The following is a 16,035-nucleotide window of genomic DNA, read 5'->3' as shown; positions in this document are numbered from 1 at the left end:
GATGTCTTGTACAAGCTGGTGTTCTTACACTCTTCAGATGCAAACTGGCAAAGCACAACAGTGGCAACAGGTCGGTTGATTGTTCGGCTGGCACAGCATGTGTCTGCGCGCCATTTGTTTCGTTGACAGAAAATGTGCCCATAATCGACAGGAAACCAACTACAGACGTCTAGCAATGAACTGTGATTGGATCACGCGGTCGTGTTCTCGTCCCTTGCCCGCACTCTGCGTAGTGGGTCTAACATTTAACCAAAGTGATATATACCTATGGCGTATACCACATGTAAGCACGTACCGAACCTCCTCTCTTGTTTAATTTGATCGTTGTCAGTACGCACTGTATAACATAAGTGATCACACGTGCCTCCGCATGAACGAAGGGGGAAATATATATATATATATATATATATATATATATATATATATATATATATATATATATATATATATATATATATATATATATATATATATATATATGTGTGTGTGTGTGTGTGTGTGTGTGTGTGTGTGTGTGTGTGTGTGTGTGTGTGTGTGTGTGTGTGTGTGTGTGTAGAGAGAGAGCAGTGCGCGAAAGCTAGTGTGACCCAACCAATCTGGTGCTTGACAACCCTCTACCTGGTTACGAGTTACGAGCCTCTCAATGTCACACGACGCTGATGTTTTATATGTAATAATTAGTCACCTGCCTTTCATTTGCTACTTTAAGGGCTCCTGGTATGCGTTCAGCGTTGGCTCTGAAGGTTACCTGAAGATCCTGGACAACACAACCTTCTTGACTGACCCGCAATCCCGCAAGGAGATTCGTGTAAGTCATGTTGCTTTAGAAGTACTGAATGCTGAGCTCGTCAGTATGTCAAATTTTTTTTTTTTATTGAGTACCTGCATCGCCTTAGAAGGCATTACAGCAGGGTTTTGCTAAATATTCTGCGATTATTGAGATAATCTTGTGTACTTTGTAAGCAAAAACAAAGGAAGCTTCCTAGACTTCAACACTATGCGCTGTTTACTTTCTTGTCTCACTTTCGTCACAAATTTTGATACGCAGTGGTCGGACACAATTTGTGTCCTGGTGCACACCGTTTGTCAATCCGTGTGATTAAATTACTCTGTTTTGAAATTATTTGATTGAAATAACTGCAATTGTTTCAACTAGTCAAGGTCAAGTTCAAACTTCTGAGTGCATGTTACATTCATCAATCCGTTCTACAATGAGGAAAGCAACGATAATCTGACAGCTAAGGTGACGACACCACTATAACACAGAAAATTCGGTGACGTCACTGATATTGCACCGAATGGCCAACGCTTTATGGTTCTTTAATAGCTAATTTGTAAATAATTTTGAATTAAACCTCGCAACATCTTGCCATGCGATGGAGTAGGGCTGCTCTTTTTATAAAACAAGGATTATCATTCACAAAATCTGCAGTACGTCACTAACTTACGCACACAGCCAGCGGATAGCGTGTGGGAAAGAGATGTTGGCTACGTAAGCAGGTGCCTACTGCTATGCTTCTCTGATGTGTTAACTCAGGTTTCCTCACTGATCAAATGTCAAGCGTTACAAAAGAGCAGCTTATTCTTCTAGCCAGGTTCAATACCTATGTAGCCAGGTTTAGTCAGGTTTTACGTAGTGTGACGTGCAAGCACACGCATGCACGCTCCTTGAGGATTCTGTCGGTCCAGAGGCTCACACTCATGTGGCAAGGCATTGTCTATGGCGCCTGACACCATGCCGATACGTAATTACAGTGCCCGCACTCAGTTCCCTTGACAGCTTCAGCGTGACAAGATCTCATCACCAGCTCTGCTTATGTCGTATATATACGCTAGTATACCATTGCTATACACTAAATCTATTATAGGTGACCCATCGAGATAGCCCAGTGACTATGGCGTTGCGCTGTTGAGAACGAGGTCGTGGGTTCGCACACGGCCGCGGCGGCCGCTTTCAGACGGGAGCGAAATGCAAAAACGCTCGTGCACCTTAAGAACCCCAGGTGGTCAAACTTAATCTGGAGTCCTCTCCCCCTACAGCATACCTCACAATCAAATGTTGTTCTGGCATCTTAAAACCCCATCATCATCATCATCATCATCATCATCATCATCATCATCATCATCATCATCATCATCATCATCATCATCATCATCGTCATCGTCATCATCATCATCGTTGTTGTTATTATTATTATTATTATTATTATTATTATTATTATTATTATTATTATTATTATTATTATTATTATGTGCTCATGTACATGTCTTCGCACATCTGTTCGCATACTATAGATAGACGTGCATATAGTAACTTTCACGTAATATATACAGGAACATTATCTTGAAATGACTCCTCTGTTCACTCCTAAATAAACCAAACCACTTGCGGCGATGCATTGTGCCTGTTGGCTAACTACATGGCGATGTAGTCTCCTCAGCTTTGTACAGCAGAAACTGCACACGCAGGTGTCAATGTCAAAGAATAAATAAAAAACTAAACTTACGCATATCTGTGCATACTTTGAGCAAAATTAACACACTGGACCTCAAAATTAATATCCTCCCCTTACTGGATTTCACCTATTGTCCCTTGGCTTGTTTCATCTCCTTTAATTCCTAAAGGCTACCACTAAAACAGTGACATATGGCTTGATTGATTATGTGCTCGGCCGCCTGGTGAGAGTGTTAAGTGTGTTTTATAATTAGGGACCTTAGTGCATGTAGCGACCTGGTGACCACGCGGCACTACTCAGCACAATCATGGGCCACCGTGATCTCCGGTGTGGAGCAACACGCCGCGCCAGAAATTTCAGAGGCCATGTAGCAGCTAGCTATATTGATTGTTGCGGCTATTTATGAGCTTCGGTGGTGAAGCAGCACACTGACAAAGACAATGCGAAGACACAAGAAAACACAACACTCACTGCTTTTTTTTTTGTCGTGTCGTATTTTCTAGTGTGTCTTCACATTGTCCTTGTCAGTGTGCTGCTTAACCACCAATGTATGATGATTAATTACCAACTCACCCAACTTTCCACATTACTGAACTTCATTTATGAGCTGCCGGATTAGTTTCATGGTAGAACGCCCATCTCCCAAGCAGCACACACAAGTTTGGATCCTGCCCATGGTGCAATATATATATATATATTTAAGGTTTGCGGCTTGCGGGCAGACACATTCTCACGCCTCGAAAACACTTGTGAGCTTGTGATGCGACGACATAAGCAGTGTTTTGCTGAAATAAAATAAAACCAGATTTGTTTGTTTTCTTCTGTCAGGTGGCAACTGTTTTCCAGAAGGAAGGCCCTCCACCAGCAGAAAAGGTGGCCACTTGGATCATCGCAGCAAGCGCCTTCTCTGGCCTCATCCTCTTCTCTCTGATTATCGCTGGACTGGTTCACGTATGTATATACTAACCTGAATGAGCTTCAGTGTCAACGTACCAGCAATAACTGGTATTGAGACCTTTAATGTTTACACCATTAAGAACTCTCGGCACACCCGGTTAAATTTAGCAAATAACGTACAGAAGCTTTTTGCACAGTTACATCATAGCTTTATGGGTAAATTTTACTCCGAAAGAAGCAGGAACTGCTAAACATGCGAGCCGGAAGCACGAGGTGCGTTTCTTTTAAATTACCAATGTTTGGCTGTGGGACAAAGTCGCATTTCTTTTTCTTGGTAATGTGGGTGGGTGCCTAACACATGTACGTGACTGGAAGCTTTCCAGAGTCACAAGTTGCACCAAGTACCCTGCTATTCCAGCTTTTACAGCTTTTACAACGGCTTTCTGTCGGGTTTGTTGGTTGTTTTCAATGAAGTGTTTTAATGAACACTCATGTTTTGAGCCCCTACAAGAGACAAAAATGCCCTGCCTCTTTATATATGTATATATATGAACGAGAAGAAAAGGGGTTAACCGAGTGGCCCGATTTTTATTTATCATATCATAAGAAGTTAATGAACAAGGACACCAAGGACAACATAGAGGGACTGCTGCCATTTCAGCATAGACAGCTAAATGGGAAATATGGGAAATTGTACTTATTGAATTAAAGAAATGATTTAAAGAAATGAGAAAAAAACAACTTGCCGCAGGTGGGGAATGATCTCTCGTCTTCGCTTATGAGCTACTGAGGCGCCATTTTCCATCCACTTTCTGGAGTTTTTATGTCTTACTACTAGAACTAACCCTGAGAGTATTAGCCAGCACCACCACTCGTAAACCTTGGCGGCGGATGTGGAACATCCTTTCTGCTGCAGGCGTCACGACTACGTGATCTTTTTGAGTGAAGGCAACTGGTCAATAAACCCACACATGCAACCTGAAATCATCAATCTTGCCAGATTTGAGGCCCTCGTTATGTAATGAACGAGAAGAAAGGGGATTAACCAAGGGGCCCGACTTTATTAATCATATCATAAGAAGCCAACAAAGACACGAAGAACAACACAGGGGAAATTCCTTGTACTTTTTAATTGAACTAAAGAACTGATGAATTAGTCTATATAAAAGTGGATGATCCACTTTCACAAAGCACTCCTAAGGCTCCATTTTAGCGGCGCTTTTCCATCATGAACGTTTTTCGACACGCCCAACTGACAGCTATTCTAAATGTTTTTTTCTGGTGCAAAGGGCCCTTTTCAATGTGTTAATATCTCTTTGCTAAAAAAAAAGTGCTTTGTCCTGTGTTTTTCCTAAGCCTTCATTTTAGCAGCGCTTTTCCATCATAAGAGTTTACCAACACGTCTAACTGACAGCTGTTCGACATGGGCTTTCTCGTTTGAAATTTTCAGCAGTTTGATACTTCACAGACACGATTGTCAGCGTGCATGCTCTACCCACTGCGCTTTGTCTGTTGGCAATGTTTAATCATGGTGAGAGGCCCTCTAAACAATAAAATTCATCAAAATCACTTCAGTGAATGCCAAGTAAACCTCTGTATTCTTTTACACATTTTCACCGGTGCATAGTACTTGTTTGCCAGCCTCAGAGATCGCATTTTGCTTGCAACGGAAGGCTCAAAATGTACTGTACATCTTATTTCCCTGCAGTTGGGCTTCTTCCGCCGGCGACAGCGCGAGGCACTGGAGAAGCTTCTGCAGGAGGAGAACGACAATGAGTGGAACGAGTTCACTGTTACGAAAGCCGACGTGGAGGCTGAGAAGGAGTTTTTCCGCAAGAGCATGATGATTGGTGCCGCCGACCTGAAAGTGCTCCAGGAACAGATAGAAGGCAGTACCGAAGATGTCAAGGATCTTGGCTGAGACTGACTAGCATAACTGCTGGTTGAAAAGTGACACATCAAGGCCTTGAACGGTTCAGCATGTGTTGCATTAATATGACGACAAGTGAAGTGCAAAGTGCGACCTTTAAACTTTTCGTCGTCCAGCGGCGACGGTTCTGGGACACCTTGCACCTCTCATTTGAGACTATTCCCGGCGAGGCATACAGGAGACTGCACCTAGCTCAATGGTGTGCCTGCTACCTGTACGATTTGTGGTGACAATGTTCTGTTGGACTTTCCTTTTTCTTTCTTCTTACTCTGTGCCCATTGCTTTGGAAAGTAAGAAAACAAGACAGATGCAGAACTATAAGAGGAACATGCTGTAAAATATTTAATCTAGGTCATGACAGTGCAGAACATTCCTCTGACGGAGTGCTTTCTTGTATCAAGCGCCAACCTGGCCTCAATGCGAGCTCAGCAGCAGAGTAAAAGGTACATTGCAGTATACAAATTCATGGATATAAAATGCTTCCATGGTTCAATGTAGCCCAAAGTGATTATTACTGACAAGAGACATGTCTCTTCAAGCCTGCAGATCCAGATTGTGATTTTTGCAAGTTTTAACTGTACATTGCCAGTTTGTATGGAAAGCATTTGTAGCAGTGACGTGAACACACTATGCAACGTGTACCTATACCTAAGAATAACTTTCCATGGCCTTTGGCTAAAATATTTGTTAGTGCACCATCATGTGGCTTTCGCTTGCATGTTGCAACAATACAACCATTGTGCAGAAAGGGATATGGTGAACCAGTAGCACATATACACTCTTTCTACTTCCTGGCCTTGTTATAAAAGCGCAAGGACAAATGATTGAAGCATTAAATTAATTTAATTCAGCTACCCATACCATGCTTGATATCAGATATATGGCAGGCAGAAGGAAGAATGCCACTATAGATACTTTGTCCTTGCCAGCAGTGATTTCATTGGTTCATGAGCGCTTAACACTCTCAAGACCTTGAATGACAACATGCTTAGTTTTATCTTCCTTTTGCCTGCAATCCACATGTGATTGTGTGCATATGCAGTAGCCTAACAAACACGTACTGACAGGTAGCAAATTCTAAAGGCAGCCAAAAATAATTTCGAGGCAGTTTGTGGGAAAATTTAATTTCCTTTATTTCCATGCACTTCATGTGCAAAATTCTGCTGTTGCATGAGCATAAAAATTTATTTTAGATTTTCTATGGAAGTAATATTTTGTTATGTTCACATATGGTGCCGCTCAATTCCTTAAATAAGCAGGAGCTGTGCATGGTAGCTGTGGAAGGATAAAATTGGCTTCCTTTCTGCAGTCAACATGCTGTTGCAATATATGGTGTGCCCCTTTTGACCAGCGAGTGTGGCACTTTTCTCTTGCTCTTCTTTAATAACAAATGCTCACGCGGTGAATTATTAACCAAAATTTATTGAATAGGCTTCACCAATATTAAGACACTATCAACACAACCCTTGTGCATATTGCAATTCATTATACCATATGTCCCTGTTAATGTTATCCAAGCTGCTCAATGAAAAAAGCCACTTAAGAAACACGGTGCAAGATACAATTAAAAGGGCTACGGTATTTGGCAGTCACAGGTCTGACAACTGAACACTGCAGGTCTTACGATATTATCTCGCACTGTGTCTTCTGAATATTTTTTTTCTTTTTGTTAAACATCTTAGCTAAGAGTGAATGCCTCTGCTATGAGTAACAGAATATGTGTTTTCTGCATAATTCCATTAGAAGTCAAGCAAGGATTGTGGTTCCACAACTAATCAGTTGATGAATGCACTTGATTTCAGGCAGTACCTAATGAAGGATGGGTGATGATTCATGCTGTGTACTTATAGTCTGTATTACTGCAGTGGTCTCATTTTACTAAGCATTAGATAGTTAATGATAGTAATATTTATTTGCATAGTATATATATAATATACATGAACGTGCTCATGTATTGTATGTGGTCATGTACTGATTGCAACAAGTACTGGTCTTTTCTTGTTCATTCTATATGCGAAGTCTAGTTGAATGCGACCCGCAGTAACTAGTCCTGCAAGAATTATTTACTAACAGTAGTGTTATCTGCAAGTGGGAAAAGCCAAAGTACCTGCTCTTTGAGTGCCCATGGAATGGTCATTGGGTCATAATTCAGAAAATTTACCGCTGCTAGCAAAAGTTTGGTGAATCATACAGCACCAAATCAACATTGCCATAACAGACTCGCTTGAATAAATATGTGCTATGTGCCAATTTCATCACAAGTAGAAGACAACACTATGTGTCATTTGAGGCGAGGCACTAGTGCTATTTACAGTATTAAGGCATGCTGGGTGTTCATAGCTTTTTCTACCCTTACAACAGTGTCGTATTTTTTAACACCAAGCAATGCTTTATAACCACGCATACCCCAAACAGTAGACCATGTTAACAGCCTTTGGAAGCATTCCACATTATTTTGTTTTCTGTTACAATTGCAAGTTTGTATCAGCGGTCATTTTTATGGATCTTCATGTTTTCACATTTCCTCTTAACTAAAGTAAGTGGTGATATGCTCAACAGGATTGCACTGTATCTGTGATGTGTGTGCACACCTTTATTCAAGAGCAGTGGTCATCTTTTCTTGCTGTGCTTTGTGTATTGTATTTCACAATTTTTTCAACACACTAAACATGTCTTGTGCCTCTTCTGTGATGTTCTGTTAGCTTATTTATGTTGTTCATGTAATGAGTCATTTATGCCTTAAGAAAGCAATCATGCATATGACCAATGTGAACTTTAGATTCAACTTTGCATTATGATTACAGATATTTATTACCCTGTTGTAGTGCCACCTTCACATGGCCCACAACATGAATGCCACATTCATACCATGTCCTGCTAGTGATAATCTAATGCAAGTTACAGCAGAGTGGTTTAATAGTCTTTTCAATCTAGTGAACCTGAAGATTCCCCTGGATGCTCCAACTGGTTTTGAGCTGCCACTTGTGCATGCACTTTGTGATGGTATGTTTACAACAACCGTTCAATGCAACTGGAACTAGTTGCAAATTGCGCAACTGTTCACATCAAGGAGGGCGAACTGGCTGTTTGTGGATATGTAAATAAAGTAACAAATCACTTGACTAAGCCACCTATATTTTGCAGTATTTGCTCCTCCAGGTAAAATGAGGACTGAGACACAGTGTGACATGAATATTTAATTGAGCTAAAATGACTTTTATTTAGGGGTAGTAAATCATAACATTAATAGCACTATGAACCTCAGGTCTATTTTAGTCGGGCACAAAAGTTATTAGGTAATGTTGCAGCACAAAAATTGTTGCTGTTACAGGTATAAAGTCTACGCATTACTTCAAATAAAAAAATGACAATAGACTCAAGGTTCTTCACAGACTTGAGTCATTTATTGCAATAAGCAGTTGCACTCACTCCATTTTTCTCATTGCTTCTGCAAAGATTTGGTCCTCACCCGGGTGTTCTCTGAATCTTCAGACTCATTGAGCAATGATTTTCAGTCATATCTTCTGTACAATCTTCATCTTCAGCTGACCTTCAACTTTAATTACTCCATTTTGGCGCTTAATTGCACCAGTTAGGACTGTCTCATGTCTTTGAAATTTTACAATTTTTATTTTCACATCTCGATTCTTTCTATTCCAAACTTTCTGTACATCTTCCTGTTTGCTGGTGACAACCAATGGTGACAACCAGCCAGTGACAACTTTGGTGCAATCAGCGGGACGTCACTTAGAGACCAAACCAGTTTCATAGGACTTCACTGCTTATCGCAGTGAATTTATGTCATTGTAATGAACACAACACTAGAAACAAAATCAGTCCATTAATTTACTGCAGTCTTGTAGACTGCCAAAACAAACATGACAAAATTTTCTTAATAAAACAGTAGACTTTATTCTGGCTCTCTAATACTCTTACAAAAAGGTGTGTGAATATAACAGCATTGTAGAAAGACATAACTGCAATATTTTCATGTTGAACTTTGCTACATGAAATCTATGCATGATGGCAAATTTGAGAAGCCTGATACAGCGCTCAACTACAAGGCAACATATTCTGGCTGCAATGAGAATGAAATCAATACATGATGAGCAATGAACACAAGAAACACACTGACAATCGTATGAACTGTCATAAATAACAGATGATCAATCACCCTGTACACTTGTCCCCACATATATGATCCATGAATATTTTAAGTCATAACTCAGCAGCACAATGGCTGCATGCATGGCTTTGTGTACATGCATGATTACATGATGTTAGACATAATCACTGATATACTAGACCCTTGTCCAAAATTAGAAAAAACAGCAACCACAAAATGCAGACAGCAATAAATCTACTACATGACCTATTAGAACAAGGAAAAGGAATAATGTTAGTCTCGAAAATATCCTAAGCTATGCCACTTTATCCCTGAAGATGTGAAACATAAGACTTGGGCATCTGCCTCAAAAACTAGCTAAACACCTAAAAATCTTATAAAAGCAACTGTACCACATAGGTATTCTCTGTTACTACAGTTAATAACGGATCAAACTACACAGAAGTATCAGAAAAAGGTGTGTAGCATCAGAGGAATTGCAACATCTTAAAATGATAAAACAGGAGGTGAAGTTTGACACTAACAGAGTCATGTTGATACTGCTACCAGATGTAGCACACAGATTCACATGACAGTGAGGTAAAGTTAACATAAGTAATATTTGATTACTAATTCTTTGCTGATTACCATTGCTGCATACATGGAGCCCATTCTTGGTGCACATTGTTATTCGCAATTGTTGTAAAAAAATATATTCCTCACACTTACATGTGACAGAATAGAAAGGGAATACCTGACAGCTTGTGGAAACTTTGTGCACCTTGCCAAAATGACTTCAGTTACCTTTCTTTACTTCTGACTGTCTTTCACTCAACTTTTACAACCTTTGGATTGCTTTGACTTATGCCTGAGATTTGCTTATACAGTCCCGACACTTTACTGAATAAACATATGCACCCCATAGGTTAGACACCTAACAATCCCATATGACCGTGTGAAAGAATATAGAAGCATTTGTGTAAAATCTCACATGATCATACGGCACGAATGAGTATGTGTTTTGTAGGGCACTTAAGATGCTTTTTATTGAGGCAGTCTGTAGTTTCCAGTCTATAACTTCACACATGTTTCCTTCTCTGAATATGTCTTTAATACAGCCAATTTCTCACACCACCGCTCTTTGCTGCAGCAAATCAATAGTGTCCAGCACCACAGACCATGATTACCACTGCCATAGTAACATTGTCAATCAGACGTACAGTGTGTATCAAATGTTTGTGGATATCGAGATCTGAGAAAAAGCTTACTACTTCCACAGCCTTGGCACACTACCTGTTATTACACTTCCAGCCATAATAATATGTCTGAACAACACAAAGTTCTATGGTTTTACTGGCTATGGTCAGAAACTGATCAGAAATTAAACATTTCCTCAGATTCCATGGTTCTCAAACTTCTGATGCCAACTGTAGTCATAACTGCTTGCCAATTACATGCTGTCATCCTTACAAAGAAAAAATGTATTACACAAGCAGCCTTCTCCCTGCTAAGCCTCTCACGGTAGTGGAAGATTAAGTAAACATTTAAATGAACTGTGCATACATGCACACAGAAGTGCTTGTATAGACAGTTATCTACAGGATACCTGAAGAACATGTAAAACATTACGTCTATGTGTGAAAGGCCGCATTATCAAGTGATCACTTTCAGGGATACTTTCACTTTTGTGGGGCGTAGTGCCTGGCTCGAATTTCAATAGAGCAACGGGCATTCTGCCCTGCGGCACAATTAACTGATTATAATCGGTTATGCCAGATGGCAGAATGCCCATTGGTTTAATTAGGGGAATAGTACTTTGAAAGCAATACTATCGCTGTGAATACCATTGAAAGTGCCATGACCCCAAAAGAATACAACCCCAGAATATGGCCACAAATTTGACATATATGTGATCCTAAAACTTACCGAACATGCTCATACTCTGAAAAGCCTTCGGAAAGCCAAAGATGAAAGCAGCCAGCATTAGACATCATGCAATAAGGAAGTTGCAGCGAGTATAACAGTCGAATGAAATTAACAGAAAAACTTGCACCAACCTAAATGCAAGAGGAGCCACTGTTGAACTTATCAGACTGGATACTATGATTATGTAGTCTCTGCCTTTCTTGCATTTAATATGGTCCTTATTTCTACTATAGCAATAACAACTAAGACTTAGATTAAAAAAAAAGAAAGGAGTAATTGTGCAAGAAACAGGACATAAGAAGAAGATGGACAAAGAGCTGCCTCCTTCTTATGTCCTGTATTTTGCACTGTTAATCGTTTTTTGTTGCAACGTGTGCCAAATTAGCACTTTATCACTGACCAACACTTAATTGCTAAGAAGTTTAAAAAAGCTTTGACTAAGTGTTTTCTTTTGTATCAAGCCTATCTCTCAAAATGTCGAGTGTATCAATGTGGCTATGGTTTTGATAGTCACCTGTCAGTTTTTCTTTTTTTCTTTTTTGTAATCTATACACCAGTTTCTTCTACAAGATCTATATACATCTTTATCTGCTTAAGTGTAGAAGGACACAATAGCGAATAATACTATCATTCACACAAAGCTTCTTCAAAAGCCAAAACATAGCACCCTTCTCAAGGAACTTAACTCGCAGCAACAACAGAAGGACACAAGAACACAACAGCTCCAAGTATGCCTGCCACATTAGGACAATATAAAAGATCCCTTTACACAGCTGCTATTTATTAACAAAGTGTTTTTAAGCAGCAGTAGCATAATTTTCATGATAAATATATTCTGTACAATGTGAGCCAAAAAATTTAGGTTGTTGCATGCCATGCAGGTCAAACTAAAAAAACATAAAGGAAGGCGTAATGAGAGTACTAGGGCTGGAATAACATTTCTTCTGAGGAAACACTAACTTTCATTATATTTGCCATAACAAGTGGTTGGTATGTTTACAGTCCTGCATGCATGCATAGAACAGCAGCTCAGCAGAAAACAAACTAAGCGAACTTGCAATTTGTGAAACGGAAGTGTTAAAAAAAAGAAACATTCCAGCCCAAGTCCCAAATACAGCCAGCACCTCTAGCACATGTGCTCATCAAGAAGTTTTCTATAAGGCACAATTGTGGTATCAGCTATTTAAGTAGAGATCACAGGATATCATCACATCACCACAAACACCAGCACAACCATACACAACCTTGTTCTAGCAATCAGCCATAGTTGTGTATGTGTCAAAGGCTTCAGTTCACTGTTGGCAGTGATAGACTTGATCCTACAAGGAACGACTGAAGAAGTAGCCACATCATAAAACTATGCTAATCGAGCATGCAACACAGGTGTGCCTCTATTCAAGATGATGCTGATCAAAGGCCTCAGATGCAATCATGCTAGACTGAATACAACCAGACATGGCACTTGCTGTATCCATACCATATGTACACGATGCACTGCAAATAAACATAGTCAAGGGTAGGTTTCTGAATGAAACAAAACAAAGATGTCCCCATGGAACAATGGAAATAACTACATACTGTACAACAATATAACCTTATTTCCCACAGAACTAGGGATGACCTCGTTTTTAGAAATACTACTACAATGTGATCCCCACGAAACCAAGCAATACAATGTACTACGTAAACCATGTCTTGATGTATGCATAATCTGTGACCGCAAGTTGCAATGTGCATAAAGTACTTTGTTACATCTGTGTTCATCTAAGAAAGACAAGATTCATTAGCAACTGTAGCAACTATGGATGGATGCCAGATACACAGCAGCAGATTTAAAGGGACCCTGAACCACTTTTTATTGAAGTGGAGAAAGGCAGCTGAAGTGAAAATAGGCTATTTCAGAAATACTTTGAGGCAAAAAGTACTTCAATGCGTTCAGCAGAAGCGGAGTTATTGGCAATCAAATACGGCCTCCACTGTGCTCCTGTTCCTTCTTCAATGCCTTGCTCTGCGAAGGCTATGGCGCAGTTGGGCGTGCCCACCACGCTCCGCTTTCTATGTGTCACCGGAGTGCACAGTTCAAATTTCATTTTGGATGTTAACGTAGACGCCACGACCTCCGCCTTTGGTGCCTACGACGAGCAAAACATAAGCCAAACGCGGTTGTCCTCAGTGAGCCGCAGTGCACTTAGCCAGTGAACTCGTGTCGGCACCCTGCAGTGGCTGCCATATCTATGCCATGTAGTCAACTTCAGCTTGATGTCAGCTATCAGCCAATAACAGCGGTCTAAAGGAATGACAAAATAAAGTGTCCAGAAGAGAGTGAGGACAGGGCCTTCTGTTGAAACGAGAGCGTTTGAGAGGAAAGTGACGTCGCGATCCACTTGCGAGCTCCACGCACCGTGTACAACAGCAAAACTTAGCTGAGATGTTCACAGCAGTGCATGCGACCTGCGAACTATGTTATTATACCAAGCCCGAGGGGTGGTTCAGGGCCCTTTTAAAGAATCAGACAGCTCAAAAGCATTTGTTCGGCTATTCTACATAGCAAAGGTTAAATGTATGCACAGACCAGCGGTGCACATACGTTTGGGTTTGAATTTCTGCTTCTTCATAAAGGCCTCATAATATAGATACCTTGACATATATTACATGATGCATCCATAAAATGTGCCATAAGATATTGAAATGCCCTGAGCCATGATAATAAAGTTTTCTCTTTGATTGCTCCAATTACTTTACCATTCGATACCTAAGGGCCTCCAGATGCTATATATTCAGGCAGTTGTTGCTATAAAGAAGTGACAATAGGAGAATCTGGCAGTGTTTCAAATGCTCTGGAGCACGCCAAAGCTGTTATTTCAAGCAAAATTGCATTATCAAACAGCAGCAACACAATATGCAAGAATCTTTTCCAAATGTAGCCATTTCTGTTTTACTGTTGTACCCTTACTTCCCTGTTACCGATTTTACACCATCATCTGTCTTACACAACCACAGAAAATATTCCCCAAGATAACCATGTACAACCAACTGGAATGTCAGAAGAACTCTCCTATTGCTCTAACTTCTAATGGTCCTAATTTAATGCAGATTGTCAGCTTTGTCCAAGATCCTAAAACAAGGCTGCACTGCGTGCTATGGGCAATGTGTCAATGCAGAGCACAGAACAGTGCATTAGGAGGCAGCCAACACAGCTAGATACCACAGGTGAAGTGCGCCAGGCAACATGACGACAATGTGACTAGCACAGATGCAATGCTTGAGCATGCTTAGGAATGGCAAACCACCGGCTGGGCTTGCCTCAGGGGTTTTCTGAGCTGAGGAGACTCGTACGGGCTTCGGGGTCATCTGAAGGAATGCTGGGCAGAGCCTCTGTAGTGGGTGAATGCGGTGCACTGCTAGCTGCTAAGGACTCCCGTTTTGAGCGTTCCAGTTCTTCCTTGGCTTCTCTCCTGAAGAAGCCACACTGCAGCAAAAGTTGCACATAGAGAAAGGAAGTTCATACAACACTCCTAAAGTGGCCATAGTAACACTTCATCTCGTCAATTTAATTCTGTACAGTGAATGCTACGAGTCCTGTCAGCAAATCAAGAATGAATGCAAACTAAATGCATGTCGCGGGATGTGGGCAAGGGCTTGCCGATAGCAAGCTGCTAACTGTTTGATTCAACCAAAGTCACGCACAGCAAAGAGCCCAACAAAGGACAGTCCTCTCTTCTGCTTTTCATTCTTGGTTGACTGACATGGCTCACAGCTAATGCTACTAGTGAGGTGAAGTATTGGCATGCCAATGTGTTTTTGCTGAGTGAATGGATAACCTGCACCACAGAAGCAAAAGTTGAACAATGCATGTGAAGACATTTAATTCACAATGACTGCATGGAAAAAGAACAATGCACATCCTCTTTTCTTTATTATTCAGGCGCTTTGCAGCTAGCACAACTGAGTACACAATACAACAAACTCCGCTATGCCAGAAAAATGCTAGCAATGTCCACAGCATACTGTAATACAAGCAAGTGTGGCATAATCAGCACAAGAAGTGCAACCTCAGTTGTCTCTCACTGGCAGCAAGAACTATGCATACAGTGATTCATGAAATGAAACGTGATAGCACACACTTGTGTTAGCAACATAACTGCTAAAATTTTGCTGCATAATATGGTAGCATAAAGATGATGTAAAACAATAACAACAGAACCAAAAAGGACCTCCTGTGCGATCCTCCCCTTTCTGTCCTGTGTCATTTCTGCACTACCAATGTGACACTGCTTTGCCAGGTAAACTGGCAATCAACTCTACAAACCTTAGTAGCTGCCTAAGTTTGTGTTGCTGCAAAATAGCTTGCATTGCACTGCTACACTGTGGGGATTCAGATGCCCTTCACAGGCCTCATCCCCCAGCTCATGCGTGGTGCATAGCTTGATCTCCAGGAACTGCTACCTTGGTGGCAACATGGCAGGCATGACTAAGGTGCTGGAGCTACTTTCCCATGCAAACTGAGCTTCTCTCTCCAAGTATCAAGACACAATACGAGCACACATCACCAGGATGCACCCCGACAGGCCGCCCGAGTGGCGGCCCCTCCATCTGAGCTCTCTTCCATTGAATGCTTCATGTCGCGACAGATGCTCAGAGGTCCATAAGTTGGTTACATGGGACCTTGGTTCCCCTGACTTCTCAGTCTTGTGCTCAGTGGACAGCTACCCGGAAAGCCC

At 41.0% G+C, this 16,035-nt stretch overlaps 2 protein-coding genes across 3 annotated transcripts in view; one reads left to right on the top strand and one right to left on the bottom strand.

Annotated features, from left to right (window-relative positions):
* The window catches only part of LOC135909973 (integrin alpha-9-like), a 58,107-nt gene extending 51,618 nt beyond the window's left edge, over window positions 1–6,489 (top strand). For both annotated transcript variants that reach the window (XM_065441987.1, XM_065441989.1), the window contains exons 25-27: window positions 710–808; window positions 3,285–3,407; window positions 5,062–6,489. In XM_065441987.1, the coding sequence (XP_065298059.1) occupies window positions 710–808; window positions 3,285–3,407; window positions 5,062–5,274 (435 nt within the window). In that variant the 3' untranslated portion in view covers window positions 5,275–6,489. The remainder of the gene's footprint in view (window positions 1–709; window positions 809–3,284; window positions 3,408–5,061) is intronic.
* A 2,681-nt stretch (window positions 6,490–9,170) lies between these two features.
* LOC135909968 (integrin alpha-9-like) overlaps window positions 9,171–16,035 on the bottom strand; it is a 103,216-nt gene continuing 96,351 nt past the window's right edge. The window contains exon 28 of the mRNA XM_065441974.1: window positions 9,171–14,783. Coding sequence (XP_065298046.1) covers window positions 14,619–14,783 — 165 coding nt within the window. The 3' untranslated portion in view covers window positions 9,171–14,618. The remainder of the gene's footprint in view (window positions 14,784–16,035) is intronic.

This window comes from Dermacentor albipictus, chromosome 1 (assembly GCF_038994185.2).
Source record: "Dermacentor albipictus isolate Rhodes 1998 colony chromosome 1, USDA_Dalb.pri_finalv2, whole genome shotgun sequence".
In the NCBI taxonomy this organism is placed as follows: Eukaryota; Metazoa; Arthropoda; class Arachnida; order Ixodida; family Ixodidae; genus Dermacentor; species Dermacentor albipictus.
The sequence above is the reverse complement of the archived record's forward strand: the minus strand, read 5'-3'. Positions and strand labels throughout refer to the sequence as shown.